Source organism: Dryobates pubescens, chromosome 1, assembly GCF_014839835.1.
Source record: "Dryobates pubescens isolate bDryPub1 chromosome 1, bDryPub1.pri, whole genome shotgun sequence".
In the NCBI taxonomy this organism is placed as follows: Eukaryota; Metazoa; Chordata; class Aves; order Piciformes; family Picidae; genus Dryobates; species Dryobates pubescens.
The window spans coordinates 41306905-41325929 of NC_071612.1; the positions used below are offsets into that span (position 1 = coordinate 41306905).

Below are 19025 nucleotides of genomic sequence, written 5' to 3' on the forward strand. Positions count from 1 at the left end.
TACTCTTTCTTCTCCTTTGCTATTAAAAGATAGCAAGGATGTTACACTGGTACCCCAATGACTAATCACATAATTTCATAGCAACACCTAAGAGAGGTCTTAGTACCACTTACTTAAAAATAAATCAGGCAAGACTTCTTCAATCTGACCAAAGTAACTTTAGCAAAGCCTGAGCTTCTGGATGACGCTGTGCAATGTGTTCATTCCCTTTTAGCGTTGCCATTTATCAGAACCATAGATTTCCTTTTGAACTATAGGAACTGTGCCAACTTCTTAAATATCAAAGTGCTTTGCAGCCTTTGACAGTTGATTTCCATTAAAATACCTAGCAAGTGGGAGATAGTGTCACCTGTTCAGACTTGTCCAACAGCATCGTGGTTCCATGTGGCAGCATCCCTTCCTCTGTTGTGGTCTAGCAGGAGAGGACAAGGTGATGTAAGTCCATCGCTGTATCATTGCCTGGGCAGTTGCCCTCAGGTTTGGTGGTTGTGTCCCCCCTTCATTGCAGTTCTCAGGATGGAATAACTACAGAAGCAGTGCCTTTAAGGAAGACCTATTAGTGTGGTTCTGTTCTTTTGTTCCCCCTCCCCACCCCCAGCAAATACTGTAAGCTGAGGATTATTTACTATATATTTTACATAGTCCTTATTTTACCAAAAAGCCTCCTGGGCAGGCCTGATTCTTTTCACATTGATACAGTTACATGTTTTCACATAAATGAACAGTGACACAGGGTAAGAGAATGAAGCCTGGGAAATTTAATTTAAGTGACTTGTCCAAGTCACATGCCTGGAGCTACCAGTATTGTTATTTCTATTTTCATACCTCAGTTACTACTCTGCTACAGCAAGGCAGCAGCAATGGACAGAAGGTATTTGATTCTTAAGGGTTCAGTGATTACTCCAGCTTTCTGATGACCTTTTTAACTCCAGCTCAGTCCTGAATTATTTCCTGGCTGTCAGGCAACTACAGGTTTAAAGATGAGTGGTTACTTACTGCGTAGAAGGAATTTCCTGCATGAATTGCATGGTACCAGTTTACATACAAATGTCTTTGGTGTTTGTAATGAGAAACTTGAAGCCTTTGGTTAACATAAGGAAATGATTCACCTAAAATTTTACAGCAAATAACAGTGCTACTCAAAAACACCTTTTAGGTGAAGTTTCTAAGGGAGGTGAGCCATGTTTTTAATAGTTTGAATGGCAACAAACTACTTGGTACAAATAGAAGCGTCACTGTTAGCTTCCTTTGAAACATAATCATTGGAGTTGGAACTGCTAGTTAAGGTTGAGTGTCTGAGAAAAATCAGCTTTATTGCTTGAATAGCACTAGACCTTTGGCAGATGCTTAGTTGAGCAGGCTTCTAGCTTTTCCTGAAAGTTTATACTAAAAAAATAAAAACAACAGTCACTGGATCAAACAAAGCCTTTGCTAACACATGGTATTTAGTTAAAGCTTGAAAAACTAATATTCCAACAGAACACCACTGCAGCAGTGCTTACAGGTGAACAGAATTATTTAATTCTTTTGGACCAACAGGACAAACACTGAACAGGTACTTCTGTAATCTCATTTCTATACACAAGGATTCTTCATTTTCTCATAAAAACATTAAAAATTCTACATGAAAGGAGTTTAGAGGTAAGGAGTCTCCTGTATTCTGGAGGGAAGCTATGGACAAATGAACAGCCTTTGTATTATTCACTACACTATACTTACTTTTCTGTGCTGGGAGCCGGGAAAAGTTTCTGCACCACTGTTACTTGCAGGGGTAACACTAGATTTGATTTTCATGCACCTGTGCACTCTCCTTGCATCTTTTGAGGCACTAACATGGTAACTAAGATAAAATTCTTATCAGTGGCTAAACAACTGTTGTGACATGAGCTATTAGACTGCTAAATTCTAGGTGGCTTTTCTCATACAAAAAATGTCCTGAATAAGGTAAGAATTTTAATGAGTCCTGGAGGATGCCTTTACCAGGCAGATGCACATTGGGTCCCTATATTAGGCTGAATGCACTCAAGTATTATTGCTTAATTCTGTAATGCTGTCTCCAGTCTCCCCTTTTTTAACAACTCAAGTCACATCCTTAATTATAAGCAAGCTCTGTGTACTTTCTACCTACATTAGAGTATCAAGGGCAGAGTTAAATTTTTCTGAAGGTTAGCTGAACTTTAATAATTTGTGCAGTGAAGCTTCACTATTTCTGTTATGCTGTGCTGAACAGACACTGAGGGGGTATAATATTTGGAGAAATGTTCCTCCTTCAGTTGAAGATCATTTGACTAATACAAGCAAGAGAAAAACCCTTCAATCAGTAAAAAAAATAGTATTTATTTTATAAGCTTTCAGCTTACAGGTGAGCAAATCTCTTTGACCATAGAAAGTAAGAACGTTCCAAGATATACTTTAGGTGAAGTTTTAGCCCACAGAGGATTTTCATAGTTAAAATTTGAAATCCTTAGAAAGCATTTTAAGTACTGACACCACTAACAAGTGGTGTAGGTACAGTGCCCTAAATAGGATTAAAAGAGAACATCATGTTCTATAGAAATGGCACCCTTAACTTGAACATTATGGGATATTAAGTGACCTTAATGATGAAATAGTCAATCACAAGTCTAAGTATATTACAAGCTTACTTACTGCATGAGCACTATTAACAGTCTTGTTTATGTTCCTGTTCCTCATTACTAGCCAAGATTTTTGAGGTCTTGGGTAAAATAGCTTGAAGTGGTTCTCCAGTTAAGTTTCCAAAACATTTTCCATTCCCTTGATTACTGTCCCCAAGCTACTGAAAAAACAGGGAAACTCAGCAGAGACAATTGACAGTAAGTTATAAGTACAGCTAGCAAACAGCCTTAGCTAAACAGCAGCATAACTGCAAAACCCAGGCTGTTGTAAGCACAGACAGTGTTTTGTAATGCTAACTTGAAACTGATCCTATGTTTAGTAGGTACAATGTAGACATCTTAAACAGGTCTGACCAAGGGTCTAGCAAGGCTAGACAATTATCTCACTGAAGCTGAAGCTCAGCATATGACACTTGCAGAGTCATTGAGACCCTCAGCCTCCAGTTCCAACAGCCAGGGCAATTTTTGCTCTCTCTACTCTGCAGAATCTCTCGTACAGGACCTTTAGCCAAGTGAACTGGCTAAACACTGATAATCCTGCAGTCCAAGAGAGAGGGTATGGCAGAACACATGCACAACTCTACCATTTCCCCCCTTTTCCTCAGGTGAATTCAGCCAACTCTGAAGAACGGTAGTACAAATGCTCATGCTTAAAAATGCAAAGTGTGTCACCAGATACACTGGAATTCACAAATTGCTTAAGATTCTTCTTGAGAATTGAGTTAAGAATGCACCTAATAACAATTGCTGTATTTTTCTCATTGGCTTTCAAGTCTGCATTGAGTTTATCCTCAGCAGATAGCCTTAACAATGGACATGTTATTTTGGGGAGTAAGTGATTCCTTTCCAGTAGGTAAGATGATAGGTGTAGGTTTCCAAACTTGCTACTCAGCTGTATCTTCCAGTCTACTGTGGTTTTCACTATGACCCTTTTGACTTGCAAGCCAGAATTCACTGTACCCTGCAAAGAAAGAGTCTCCTCACAAATGGCAGTTGTGCTGGCTATTAAACCATGAATCCGTGCAAAGTATGGCTGCAAATTCAGTTGGTTTTTAATGTTGCATACTCAGGTTGGCCAAGACACTAATGAATCAGTTGACAAAGTTTTTCATGCTCCTCCCCACCCCCCCGCTTCTTTTTGGTTTTGTTACTGAACTGAAGCCAGAAAGATGAAGGAAACTAACCTATGCTACTAGTGGCAGTTTCTCCTCGTTCCTGGGTGAGGGTACTCTGTACTAAAAGCATGCATGCTGACCAGGTTATTAAGGAAGTAGATGTCATTGTATAGTCGTCAGCTTTATCCTTTATTACGTACACAGCAAAGAAGGCAGCATTAGACACACGCACAGTGTGTTACATCCACTCCATCCACAGCGCGCGCACACACACACAGCCTTAAAAAAGTGTCTGTGATAAGGAACATATTATAAAGGTTGTGAACTTTTATCTCTAAGCCCCTGAGCTTTTTCGTATAGTTGGGTGAAAAGGCAATAAACAAGTCTTTCCTTGCTCTGTAAGTGCTTTGTGCAACAATGTCCATAGAGGTCATAAAACAAGTCTTTTTGGGAGGAGCAACGCGACTGTCTTACTCCCACAGTCTCAGTCTCTTAGTGCCATTTTTGCACCAAACCATTTCCAGTTATGTGTACTTGGCTAAAATAGCTCTTGCTCTGGTGATTAAAGTCAGGACCAGTTCTGCAGATCAGAAATGAAATGCAGCCCCCTCTTTTTCTCAAGAGATGTCATCTCGGTGATACTGTGGGACTAGAGAAGTTACCAGAATTTCGTGGGGACTGAAGAGGCACAGATGGAGAACTGGGAGACAGTTTTCTGGGGCTGCATAGGTCACCATTGTGCAACTTCCACAGAAGTTCTTCATTTTCCATGGACAAGCGTTTGTTCACTTTTGATTCTTTCTCCAGTGACTCCTGCAAAACAGCTTGCTCTGTAGAAAGTTGCCTGCAAAGGTAAGATTTACACATCAGAGCATGTCACCCAGGTTGGAGGCTCCAGTACTGAACTTAAGAAAGGTTTTAAACGGCATAAACCTCTGCTTAGCTTGCAACTAAATTATTTCCTTAAAAGGAGGATTTAGCTTGAAGAAGGTGGGAGAAAGTCTCAGTAAGAAATACCTCTAGAGGCCAGGAAAAGCATCTGAGAAGTGAGAATTGTCCTACTTAGTGACAGAAGCTTTGAAATGGCCATGCTGGAACCTTTGGGTCATCTTGTAGGCTCAGCTTGACACACAGAATTGCAGGTTCTAGTTCCCTTCAAAACTAGAAGAGTTTACTCATCTACTTCAGCAACAGCTGAAATTAAAGGAACCTCAGACCCATTTTATTCATGTTAAATATTGCTATTTACTGCAAAGTAAGACTGCTCTAAACTGGGGACAAATCTCTCAGCTGCAGTGGTTTAAAGTAGTATCAGGTTTAGCTCAAGCCTTACAGATTGTCTCTTTCACAAGATGATATTTCACAGTTGCTTTTTCTTCCCTGAAATACTGCTTTGGGACACTGAAACACATAGGGGCCTTTAGCCCCTTAAAATCTGTTCCTGTTTGTTTTTCTACATAGGAATGCACATTTGTAGAGGTACAAGTGTGGGGGGGAAGGAAGGGATCTTTTACAGAGTGCTACAAAATCCCCACCATGAATATTTAGATAGAATTTTAATTCTTCTCACAGGAACACCTCCCCCTGGACCATAAGAACATCTGAAAGTCCACAGGTATTTTTCACCTTGAAAGCTCCATGTGTTTGTCCATCCGAGCTTTTAGTTCTTCATTTTCTTGCTGAACCTTCTTTAATTTATCCATTAAGATTGTGTTGGTCTCCAGCTTTGAAAAAGAAGGTCACAGTTTTAAACCCACACATGAACACATCAAGGTCCTGACCAGCTATCACAGATGTTTCATAATCTAGAGTTTGCAGACCTTGTTAAGAGTAAGCACAAAAGCCCAGAGTAAAGCGAGACTGACCTGCTATCATGGCTTAATGTTCTTTAACAGTCAAATAGATCCTACTTGCCTTGCCCTGGCATAATACTGGCATTTTGTCACTTGTGTTGATTTAGATGCCAAGAAAGGAGGACCAGGAAAGCGATCTAGTAATTAACCAGTATGTTCTGCTAACTCCTGCCAGTGATGGGCGGCAGTTTTAGAAGCTGTTGCAGACAGAAGACTGTCTAGAAATAACATGCTAAGGTTATGAATTCAAGAGCTCCCTTATGTATATTGATCTCCCTGTTGCTCTCCTGATCCCACTTCACTGCTGCAAGATGTTCTCCAAAGCCAAGGATAAAGAGTGATTAAATGGTTGGACCGTCTAAGGGCTTCTATACTGTGGCCAACCTTTGTTCAAGAAGATAAAGGCTTGCTAGTGATTTACTTGTAATTGTAGACCAGGGCAACATACGATGCTGTACAATAGTGAACGCCTGACAGGAACGTATTCCTTTGTTTCCAAACCTCCCGCTATACTTCCTCATTAAAATTTTGCTTAAGTATTGCAACAGTGTTCAAATGCCCCACCCAGGATAAGGACCCTGTCCTGCCACAAATACGAACACACTAAGTAATTACAGGTTCTGCCCCCACAACTGCCTTTCAGTGAGGAACTATGCACAGATCAGGGGCACATCCAAACAGCTAAACAAGAAGCTTAAAGATTAATAGCCAAAATGGTCAACCTAAGCTAATCAAATGCAGATGAAAACATTCATGCCATTTCATGCTTGATCCTTCTTGTTTTAATTAGGATCATTTCCATGTTAATGTTTTCCTGAGAGTGCAATCTAACTTCTGTAACACTCAAGCAATGGTAGCAGGTAAGGATCTTTTTAATTTGAGTCAAGGGGAGAAGTGAGAAGGAAATGCAGGAGAGGCTCCCAGATAACCCTGTATTAACTTAGCAATAGTTTATGCAAACCAGTATTGTCTTAAGAGGTTAAAAGGTCATTTACAGCATCAGGTGATTCCTTCTCCCCTTTTACATTACAGCCCAATGCAGATAGAATTGTAGAATAGAATAGAATTAACCAGGTTGGAAAAGACCTTTGAGATCATCAAGTCCAACCCATCACCCAACACCATCTGATCAACTAAACCATGGCACCAAGTGTCTCATCCAGTCTCTTCCTAAACACCTCCAGTGATGGTGACTCCACCACCTCCCTGGGCAGCCCATTCCAATGGCCACTCACTCACTCTATGAAGAATTTCTTCCTAACATCCAGCCTAAACCTGCCCTGGTGCAGCTTTAGACTGTGTCCTCTTCTTCTGGCTACAACCTCCCTTCAGGTAGTTGTAGAGAGCAATAAGGTCTCCCCTGAGCCTCCACCTCTCCAGGCTAAGCAACCCCAGCTCCCTCAGCCTCTCCTCACAGGGCTTGTGCTCCAAACCCCTCCCCAGCTTTGTTGCCCTTCTCTGGACACATTCCAGCAACAAAACATCTTTCCTAAACTAAGGGGTCCAGAACTGGACACAGTATTCAAGGTGTGGCCTAACCAGTGCTAAGTACAGGGGCACAATGACTTCCCTGCTCCTGCTGGCCATACTAGTCCTGATCCAGGCCAGGATGCCATTGGCCTTCTTGGCCACCTGGGCACACAGTTGGCTCATGTTCAGCCTACTATCAATCAGTACCCCCAGGTCCCTCTCTGCCTGGCTGCTCTCCAGCCACTCTGACCCCAGCCTGTAGCACTGCATGGGGTTGTTGTGGCCAATGTGTAGAACCCAGCACTTGGATGTGTTAAATCTCACGCCTTCGACCCTGGCCATCTGTCCAGCCTGTCAAGGTCCCTCTGCAGAGCTCTCCTACCCTCTTAACAGATCAACACCTGCCCCCAGCTTGGTGTCATCTGGATATTTACTGATGACTGACTCAAGCCCCTCATCCAGATCATCAATAAAGATATTGAACAGGATGGGGCCCAGCACTGATCCCTGGGGGACACCACTAGTGACTGGCTGCCAGCTGGATGTGTGTACCTGCAATGTGAACATGTTACTGTTACCATTTTGAGTTTCCTTTTAAATAAAAATGGTAAGCGGTCCTGGCACACAAGTCTGACCACCCTACCTTCACTATCGGAACATAAAGGAGACAGTCCAGATCTGTATCTGCCATACCCCAAGGAAAACTCACCAGTTTTTCCATCTTCATTAACTTTATATCCTGCTGATGGAGTTTCTCATTCTTTATCTCCAGCACTGCTTTCAAACTTTCCAGCTCCTGTTCCAGGTACATAATCTGTGGATTTTTCTGAAAGAATTCCCCAGAGTTTGCTTAGTATCCTGAATTTCAGGAACAATTCCACTATTTAGAAAGAGCAAGAAAATAACTGTGGCAATGACAGTTATTTGTTCTACATGAAATCAGCTCAAACAGGTTAGAAGTAAAAAAAGATCTGCTACCACTTTTTTCCCTGATTTAGTTTGTCCTTTGGTATAGATGGGTAGTTGTAGCTTTCCAGAGAAGCTGTTCAGAAAACACTAAGCACAAACATGCAAACCCCTTGGGAGTTAAAGGAAGGCACTGAAGCTGTCACAGCAAAACTTGTTTTGCAGGAGTGTCTGAAGGCTTCCTTTATGGCTAAGAGTTCCAAGATTTATTTCTTATTACTCATAACCCATCCCAAGAGATAATTAGAGTAAACATCTGAAGAGTTTTCAGATGCTGGAGTAGTTAAAAAAGCACCAGAAATTTAAAGCTATGAACTTGACTGTAGCTGATTCTCCCTACTTTGAGTCTTCACAGACAATTTCCAAGTTTACATTCTTCTTAAAGCCCAACAATGCAAGTGCACATAAAAATCTTGCACTGCTCTACAACCATGACTTAGCTACAATATAGCAAGTTAGGCCTTTCTTTTTCATTTTCCCTTTTTTGGCATTGTTTTCCAGGGGGCAGAGGGGAGAGCAGGCAGGGACCAGGGCAGGGTCAGAGCTTTCCTACAGTGAAGAATTAAACACACAAAGTAAAATATATTTGCCAGATTTCAAGGGCAAAGTCACAGGCAAAAATACAGAGAAATAAAGCAAATCTCAGTCCATTTCCAGGTGGTCTTAAGTGGAAAAGAGACAGAAACCAATCAATGATTGTGTTGTGTAACCAAGTTTCTCTTGAAAACAAACAAAACTTGTTTTAGCATATTTGGGTAAGAATATTGGTGTGGCACACTGAGTAATCACTTCAGTGCTGCATCAGAAACCTGAGACTCAGAAGGCAATGCCTGCAGGATTGTGGGGTGCAGATCCACAAAGAGAAAACCGGAACATTTCACAGGTAATGAGGGCCTTATCTACACATTTTATTCCCCTGTCTGTTTTTCAGGATGGTGGCATGAGTGATTGCTTAATTTCTGCTATTGAAAAGAAGTCCATGAGAGCGTGTCATGCTGCCTCAGAGGAGGCAGCAGACAATTTGAACTTTAGTCCTCCTTTTTCTAAGCTTTATGTGGAATCCAGGAGTTAGCAAGAAAAGGGATCCTAAGCAGTTTAAATCCAGTGGGTTCACAATGTATCTTTTTTTTCCATCCCTCCTCTACCCCAATAGTCTTAAAATGTCTTTTTGAAACTACAGCTGAGCCACCACATGAGCTACTCATAGGAAAACACAGAGCCAGATAAAAGGTCCAAAAGGCCTGCAGAAGATTTTAGCAAAAATGCCAGGAATAACAAGTGACACTGAGTAATACTGGAGAGTTGGAGATACAGCTGTCTTCAAATGAGTAGTGCGAATTCTATAGTGCAGAGTTGTGTTTAGTACGAAATATTATAGTGGGCAAACTCTGTGTTTATCTATAGAGAAGCCTGAAGCTCATGATGTGTCTTACACTGTCAGGATGCAAAGTGCACTTGGAGCTGCGTAAGGGCATGTCTGTGGAATGCAGCTCAAACTCCCAAGTGTACAACATGTTCTTTGGTATCATCTCTCCCAACCACAGCAACATATTGTGGTTGCAGATTATTCTTGCAGCAGCTCTGTCCTGCCACTTAGAATAAGCAGTGACAGGGAAAAAAAATTAAATTAACATTCCAGGGAAAACTAGGACAACTTCTACTAGAAGCCTACATGAGTTTAAGTGTGGAATTTCTTTGTGGGATAAGCAATACTAGTGGCATTCCAGTTATTTCCAGGTAACCAGAAAGATATGCCTGTGTCTGACACTCCCAGCACATGAGAAACGTCCTCTGAGCACTCAGGAGCAACGCAGACAGCAGCAGCCTTGGGAAGAAAGACAGGAGAAAATAAATTCTCCTGTCTATCTGAAGGATAAATTTGGAATAAGTATGAATTGACTTTTGAATAAATACATTCAAGACTCAAGCAGAAGAGGTGAGTTTGCACTAAGTCTTCTAAAGCCTACACAGCTCATGATGCCATTAGAACATTTATCGACTGCCTGGCAGAAAGCTATGGTAGGGCACAAGTCTTCAATATAACTTAGGCTGTAACTTGCATTGCTGACTTAGATACTCAACAGCTGTATGGATTTATAGTGGGTAAGGTTAATACACAACACTGTAGTGCTTGGGAAAAACTTCTGGCAGGCAAGCCATTTACATAAAATATTAATCAGTATGGGAGCACCATCAGGCTCGATTGCAAATGGTGCAGTAAAATAAACCCAGGCTTAGAAAGTCTGCTCATCTGCATTATTCTTGGAAGTTCAACACTTACAAGATTGGCTTTTTCTTTGGCTATTTGTTTTTGTTCTTCTAATTTCAACTTCTCACTCAGGGAGTCGTTTTCACATTTTAATTCATCGATTTTTTTCTGAAATTAAAAGATATTTTATAGTTAGGTCAAGAATTCAGTGCCCATCTCCAAAATGCCTTTTAAGTCTTAGGCTGTTGCAATGACCCCAATGATCCTATACAAACCTCTAGCAATTCTTGCTTCTCTTTAAAGGAATCTTCAAGCAGCTTCCTTTCAGATTCATGGGCACTCTTGAGCTCTGCAACAAATGGTTTTTGCAGGATTTTCAATACCACATAAGACATAACAACGTTTTGAAAAGCAGCAGCACAGAAAGCCAGCCAATACACAAAATACACAGATGCAGAGGCAGCGACCACATCTATCATCAACTGATCCCTGGGGTATGGACAAAGTACCAGATTTATTGCTGCTTTGGATTTGTTGATTGCTCCCTTGCATATCTTTTTGTTAGCCGACAGTGACAGCAGACACTTTTGAAAGCATTCACCTGCATGCAGCAAATGGATGATGAGCACAAGAGCCACAGATGGCAAAGCTGAGATTCTTACAGCAAATAGTAGAAACTGAAATGGTGAATTCCAAATACTTCTACTAAAACATTTCCTTTCCTACTCTGGAGACGCCAGAGGAATTTGCTCTTCAATTTCAGTGGAAGCATCACCAGTTTTAACAATGCGTAAGTAACACTGGAGATTTGGTTATCAAATGGAGGAAGAGGGACAATGGAAATCACCATCACTTGAACCAATTAAATGCAATGTCATTTAAAACCAAGCACACTCCTTGAAAAACAACCTTTGCCCCAGCACACTGTAAGCTGTGTAAAATACTTCTCAATCTTCCCATGTCAGTCTGGCAAGCACACAACCCCAATTTTCCTCAATTCCAGTTTTGAGGTGCTTCTTACAGAACTACAGGGGTGGAAGCAGTTACTCATTAACACGAGATTGAGGGCAGACTGCAAACCTTAAAGAAAAAGTCATCTCCACTCTTAAACCGGTCAGAAAGTTCAATTCATCTACAATGGGATCATGGTTATTTTTGTATATAAATTGAGACGTTCAGTTCCAAAAAAGAGTTCAGCCAACTTTTTAAAAAAGACAGCTGACCACCAAGAACAACACAAGGAAAAAAGCTTGAGTTTCCATTTGTGACTAGCAGCACTACAGTGTATGTGCTTGCATACAAAATACTTGCCTGAAAAAGAGGACTCGTACTCCTTTTTCAGCTCCTCTACTTTTTCTGAGTGGCTATTTTCAAGTTCCAGCTTCAGGTTTTCATGTGTGATGTTTAAGTTGTCCACCTGCAATATGACCACATCATTTTCCCCTCTGCTTACATATGTCAACCCTTGTTTAAAGTATAGTCCCAATGGCTTCATGCAGTATGTTGAGTACATTAAAATGGTCTTGACAGAACTGAACAGATGGTCACAGGAAAAGCTAAACCACATACAACACAATACAGTCAATGAGAATGATGCCTTACAGTTGACCACTGCCAACAGGGTGGTATGTGTGTGTGTCTCATGTGGAGCTATTGCAAGGCAAGGTCACAGACTAGGGGTGTGTTTCCATAAACCTTGAAGTTGAAGTTGCTTCAAATATCCAGCAGAGTTGTAGAAGTCAGTGATGGCTTGCAGACCACAAGCAATCTCCACCACATTTAAACACAAGGTTAATATCTGGACAGCTTAGTGCAGTAGTATTTTCATACTTACAGTGAAGGGGTTCCACATTAGATAGATAAATCCATTATCAGCAAACCCCAGGATGCTCTAAAGGCTCAGTTGTAGCAGAAAGCATTTGCCAGCACTTAAGAGTGTCACAAACCTGCTCCTGGAGTTGCGCTTTGTACTTTTCAGCTTCTTCAATGCAGATACTTTGGAGTTTCTCACATTCTGCAGTGTAGAACTGTTTAAGTCTCTCTTCCAGCTCAGCTAAATCATTGTCATGTTTCTGGTTTAACTTCTGCAAATACCCTTCATAGGCAACTTGCAGTTCATTCCTGTCTCTCTCCAATTTCTCACAAGCTGCAGAAGTGGTGACTGAAGATATCAAAAGAAAAGAAACCAAAACAAACAGAATTTATCCATGAAATGAGCACCACCATCAAGGACACATGAAAAGATTCTTGCAAAAACTGTTGGGTCTGTGTGTCTCATGCTGAGAATTAATTGAATCTAGTTAAACCAACAAGCCATATAGAAAGCACAAGAGTGACAGTTTGTCACGACATAAAAGAATTAATCCCTCACAAGAGACACTGGAGTGCTCAAAAAAAAGAGAAAGTAATTGGATTTGCTACTTCACCTAACCTGACCTCATTTCAGTAGTGTATTTGCCAGCGTACTTAGCTTTTTTTATATATAAACCACTTAGCTGACATTACTCACATTGAGACATGCAGCAGAGAAGAAATTCTAACCCTGACATGGACTGCCCGGTATAGAGTGATACAGAACTGCCAATATGCATGGGCCCAAGATACTTAAATATGCAAGATACAGAATAGTTTCAGGCAGAAAGTGCAGAGCATTAAGAAAACAGAAGAAACAGCTGTGCAGTTCTATTTACATCAACACAGGTCAGCTACAAAGACTGACTAGGTTTGTCTCCCCATATTTACAGCTGAATAAAAGGCAAAGCAGAAGACTGTAACCTGCACTTCTGAGTTTGCAATTCAGCCTTCGCACCTCCAGCCAGAGAAGCTGAAATGGGAGGAGTCATTTCCTTACTGTTAGTATGACTGGAGCAAGAACTGTACGCAGTTCTACCTGCACACAAAGCCTGGAAGCAAGGTAAAACGGGACCTCAAAGAAAAGTGTGTGGACACTAACCTTAAGCAAAATTGCTCCTCTAGTGTTTTGGTTTAAAATAAATCAGTCAGATGAATGTCTGCTTATGAGAAAAATCAACTAAAACGTCAACTTGATCTTCAGTCAGATACAGGAGAAGTCATGCATGCATACACTTGATAGCAGTTTGGCATTCTGCCTAAGCAGGATAAATATAAACCCCATGTAAAAGCATGGGAAGATTCAAGAATTCTTCTACAGACAGTACAGGAAATTCTCCTCACAGTTGTGTTTGAATCTTAAGATAGATAAATCACAGAATATCCAAGGACCAATTCCCAAAGCAGTACTGGGCTTGGCTCTAGGGGAAGCAGCCTGCCCCAAGCAGTGTGCTTCAAGTTACACAAGTGCCTGATTCCCTGCTCATCAAAAGCAAGAGGAATTCAATGAATTATACTTGCATTCACTTGGAACCTGCAGTTGAACTAGAAAGCGTAAGAAAGTGAGCTGTACTGCATGGAAAACAATCTGCACGTGTGTCTACCTGAATTAGTTTTAAGAGCAGTCTTAGCTCTGTGCTAGGACTATGTAAAAAAGATCTGCTGATCAGGACAGATTTAAGCCAAGCTGTTCACTTTGTGACTGGCAACAGTGCAACTCAGCTGAAATGTACCACAAGATTCTCTGCAACACAAGGAGATTTCACAGAATCACAGAATGTTAGGGGTTGCAAAGGACCTCAAAAGATCATCTAGTCCAACCTTCCCCTGCCAAAGCAGGACCACCTGGAATACATCACAGAGGAACACATCCAGGCAGGTTTTGAATATCTCCAGAGTAGGAGACTCCACAACCCGACTGGGCAGCCTGTTGCAATATTCTGTCACCCTTACAGTGGAAAAATGTTACCTCATGTTTACACGGAAATATACTACTTTCTATACCAACACCAAGAAAGTTTTTTATTTCCTTATCTTTCTTCTATTATAATTGGTCCCTTTGGGAAAAAAATGAACAGTTGACATTCACATTTGTGTCACATCACACTGACGAAGTTATTGAATATGCTCTGCATTGTCATGGTTTTGGGGAGGAGGAAACATCACAGGTAGGGACCATTATTTTATAATGCGAAGAACTAGGCAGCAAGCCAAACTGACACTACACAGCCAAACAGACCTGACCATCTATAGCAGAGGAAGGAGGGCACAGTTGAGAGACAGGCAAGTCACATGCCTCATTTGAGATTAACTGTAGCAAAATGCTTCAAATGATCCACTTCCTTTAAAACCAACAGAGGAAGAAGCAAGCATCCAATTCTTCATTTGTAAGGCTGCAGCTATCCATTTGCCTCCATTCAGCTAAAAGAATGTGCTGCCTATCATTGTCTTATCTTTAAAGTGTCAGCACACAGAACTTCAGATGATGCAAAAGCACTTCAGAAAAAAGCAAATAGCAAACCACACCTTTGTCAAAGAAAACAGACACATCAGTTCTTGTTCAGCCAGTTCACTGTTCAGATTTATGAGGACTAATGTTACAAAGGCAAACAACAACTTTTCAAACTTGCATTGGCAGTTGAATGTTGTGTTACCCTGAAGGTAACACCTGGCCTCCACAAAACTGGAGGCTGCAATGCTTGCTTGTAAATCACAAGCCTGACTTGAATCCTTGCCATCTGGACCACAAGCAGAACCACCGCACCACCAGTGAGCTCTCACTATCACAATGGTGCAAGGAACTATGTGCCTAGTTTCAACAAATACATCAAAGAAGTATCAATTTGAAATTATGAGAAGTCCTGCAAACCAAGATTTGTCCCCAAACATGAGATTCAAGTGAGTGCAGCAAGTAGTTTGCACAGACCCAGCCATCTCCAGACTGAAGGGCCATGAGGATGATCAGAAGCCTGGAGCACCTCTCCTATGAGGACAGACAGAGAGTTGGGGTTGAGTCTGGAAAAGAAAAGGCTCCAAGGAGAGCTTATTGTGGCCTTCCAGTATCTGAAGGAGGCCTACATGAAAGCTGAGGAGGGACTTTTTAGGGTGTCAGGTAAAGATAGGACTAGGGGGAATGGAACAAAACTAGAAATGGGTAGATTCAGATTGGATGTTAGGAAGAAGTTCTTCCCCATGGTGAGACACTGGAAAAGGTTGCCCAGGGAGGTGGTGGAAGCCTCATCCCTGGACGCTATTAAGGCCAGGCTGAATGTGACTGAGCAACCTGATCTAAGGTGTCCCTGCCCATGGCAGTGGGGTTGGAACTAGATGATCCTGGGGGTCCCTTCCAACCCTAATAATTCTATGACTCTATGCTGCCCTGTTTTAAGAAAAGGACAAGCACTGAAAAAGGCAACTTAGGCCTTAACTTTGTTCATTCACTCTCTGCAGGGGTACAAAACTCCTGACTAATCAAACTCGATGGCAACTCGAGTATTCCTCGCAGAACTGCCGCTTAATACTGAAGAAAAATTTGTACCTGGAACCTGTGCTCTTCCTGTAGCACACACACACAAATCTATTTTGACTTCTCATCCACTTCAGAGACACTTAAAGAGCGTGTTTTGGAGCTTTCTGCACAACAATTGTGCTGCTTCTCCCTTCCTAAAGTACTTCCCTCCACAATTCCACATCATCATTATGCCATGCATTATAAAAAAACCACAGACTTTGAGCAAAAAAACCAACAGGAGACAAATGGGCCAACAGCACTTGAGAGAAAGTCAAGCTACAGAGATTCAAAGATGTGCTTCCCATTTGTCCAGTCTCATCTGTAACACTAAATGGTTTCAAGCTTTAAGGATAAAACACTTGGCAGCCAGAAGCAAGATGTACTTTTTTTATTCAAACAGCAAAGCCATTAATATTTCCCCCCTACACTTGGTTGTCGCAACCTCTCCTCCCAGTCAAACACTGTCTCTCCCTGTACCATTACAACAGGGAACACAATCAATCTGTATAGAATAGAATAAACCAGGTTGGGAAAGACCTTCGGGCCTCTTAACACCTCTTCCTTCTAGATGCAGAGCCTAGTTGTTCTTGGCAGAACCACAACCTCTGGCTATGGTGGGAAGTTTCCCAGCTTTGGTAACAGTGTATCTTCAGAAACCCTGATTTTTGTGAAAATGACATTAACCTGTAACAGTAACAATGGCCAACTGCACCCGGAGTATTCCATTGCAAAGCTTTGTGTGCCAGAACTATAAACCAAACACCTGCAAAAAAAGAGACGTACAGAGAACCAGGCACATGGCAGCTCCCTGCAACTGCGCAAACAGCAGTGGATTCAAACCACAGGAACTGTGGCCCCAGCTGAAGGACCACAAAAGTCATCTTATTTTGTAGTATCCCAAAGAAATCTATTTCATATTTCCAGTAAAAGTTGCCAAGAGGTAGGATACTAAATTATGCAGTATCTCCTTATTACAAAACCTATTTTTCAATTATAAAACAGTTCATCATCCAATTCAGCCTGCACAGCTAAAATGCTGATACAAAAGCTTTTTTCCAGCTTAGGTTCCCCTAAAAGTCACCATACCACAGCTCTAACAAGATAAACCCCAGTGGATTGTTATTTTTGAATCCTAAATTAGGCTGTTTTGAAATAAGTTATCCTTATAAATTTGGCTAAGTCATCCAGTGCTCTAGTTATGATTTATGAAAATCCATTAGACTGACATTATGAAACAGAAGTCACTAGAACAATAAACCAGCAGCATTTTAATGGATGTGGGCAATGTGAAAAAGGAGAATTACCAGAAAACAGTGTTTAGTGTGGTGGTATGTATTGGTGCATAACCTTAGCACTTAACTTTATATTTCACACTGCAAGATCTGTTGGGTATGCTTTGTTGCTGAGCAAGTCTGCTGTAGCCACAAAAGCTCTGTTCCTTTCTCCAAGTAATTAATAAAAATAGTTATCTAATAAAGACCAAGTTTCTCTTGGTGTAACTTCTAGGAGCTTAAAAGTACAGGATGTTAAGCTACATTTCCTGGTTTTGTTCTTGGGCAAGTGGAAATGAAGCAGGTAGACCCAAAAAGCACGCTTTAAGCTACATTTAAGTGAGTATGGTGGAATAAATGTGAAGCATTCAGATACCTACCTGGAAGTTAGTTCTTATCCTCTAGTGCTGCAAACACTACAGCATTAGCAAGCAACCAAGTGTACAACTCAAGGCAAGTTAGGCCCTGCCCCAAATACTTAAGACATATCTACCTACTATTATGTATTTTTAAGGATCACCAAAACCTGCAAAACCACTTTCATTCCACCTGTCTGTAAAACACTACAGTCTTTTTTATTCCAACCTCCAACACATTTTAAAGGTCATTTAGTAATAAAACGCCAGCATTAAGGTATTTGGAGGAAAACAGCATTCATCAATTCAGTGCAGCAAGTGGAGGGGAGAGGGAGGGATACAGCATCTGGCTGTACAGGGTACATGCAAGCCCCTTCAGCCTGCTGAAAAAAGGCTCACAAATGAAAATCTTCAAATGGCCAAGGCAGGCATGGGCTGAGTCAGCTTTGCACCTGCTGTTTTGTAGCAGGACTGAGTTGGAGCACATCCAGCAGAGTTGCAAAGAGGCTCCAAAACAATTGGCTGCACAATTAATTTAGAGGAGTAGTTTCGTACCTCTGAAGAAACATGCAGCCCTTGCAATTTCTACTTACGTAATTAAACCAGTAACCAGAAATACTCTATGCTAGTTTGCACCTTCAAAAGGGAAACGGGTTGATAAATGGGACATTTATACCTGCTCCAGGCTCCCAGAACTAAGGTATTTACATTCAAACATTCTTTGTGGCTAGAGATTTTTTTTAAGGAAACTCCAGTTGAAAACCTGAGTGTCGATGAATTTGAAGTCCTTTGGCAAAGCTCATTGCCAAACATTTTATCACTGCTAATCGCTGCGTGAGTTTCCAGCTACTGAGAGCAGAAAATTGTGTCCAGTAACCCACCCAACACTCTGCACGGCCACATGGTTGCTGTCAAAGGCAGGTTCTGGAATCCTAATACTTATGTAAATCATTAAACCAAAAGGTATTTTGGTAGAAAGGCTCATACCCAGCAACTCTGCCAAACAGACAATTTGCCAGCAAGTCAGTTTGGTTTTGCCAGGAGAATCAAGAAGCTTGGGAACACACACAATTAAACTTCAAAGCAAGAAACGGAGGAGTCCAAACTGGGCAGGGTGCAAGCTGCAGATTTCATGTTACTCTCAACTGTGGCAACAAGCAGGATGCAGACTACACTGAGATGGGCACACCTGGTTCCTCCTCCTAGACTGCCTGCGCCCAAACAGCAAACCGACAGGCACTTCAGGCACAGCAGCTGGAGCTCAACATAAAACATACACATGTGCACATGGTCAAAGTAAGATTCAAACTATACTTAACCACCTAAGCCAGTCAGAGCCTAGATAATACTGTGAATCAAAAATCATGGTACTTATGTCAAAACAGCCTATGAAAGCCTTAAGTTCAGCTATATCCATTTAACAGTGGCAGTTGAAAGCTGATTAGCAGGTGCCTATTTAAACAGATTAAAGCTACTGTAACAAGAATGCTTTTCTCACACCTTGTCAACAGGAGAGCTCTGGCTGGCTTATTTATTTTTCTTAATTTTATTTCTGAAACATCTTTTTAAGGCCAGATGGAATTGAAGACCTGTATAGTTTTCTATTTCTGTGATTAAATTCACTCCCTTTATGTGCTGCAGAAAGAAGTACAGACAGGCCAGACGTGTGACGTGGTTGAGACAAAGGAGCTGCATGAAGATAAATGCTTCACTGAAACCATGGTCTGGAAACCTTACAAAGGGAAGTGAGCCTGAGGCTGCCACTCAAATGCTCCTGTGGAGCTGAC

General features: G+C 41.4%; 1 protein-coding gene across 4 annotated transcripts in view; it reads right to left on the bottom strand.

Moving 5' to 3' along the window:
* Window positions 1-2889: 2889 nt before the first annotated feature.
* MTUS1 (microtubule associated scaffold protein 1) overlaps window positions 2890-19025 on the bottom strand; it is a 97094-nt gene continuing 80958 nt past the window's right edge. For all 4 annotated transcript variants that reach the window (XM_009904853.2, XM_054164518.1, XM_009904855.2 and 1 more), the window contains 7 exons: window positions 12196-12410; window positions 11561-11666; window positions 10525-10598; window positions 10322-10417; window positions 7784-7900; window positions 5378-5475; window positions 2890-4595 (listed from right to left, as the gene is read on the bottom strand). In XM_009904853.2, the coding sequence (XP_009903155.2) occupies window positions 4379-4595; window positions 5378-5475; window positions 7784-7900; window positions 10322-10417; window positions 10525-10598; window positions 11561-11666; window positions 12196-12410 (923 nt within the window). In that variant the 3' untranslated portion in view covers window positions 2890-4378. The remainder of the gene's footprint in view (window positions 4596-5377; window positions 5476-7783; window positions 7901-10321; window positions 10418-10524; window positions 10599-11560; window positions 11667-12195; window positions 12411-19025) is intronic.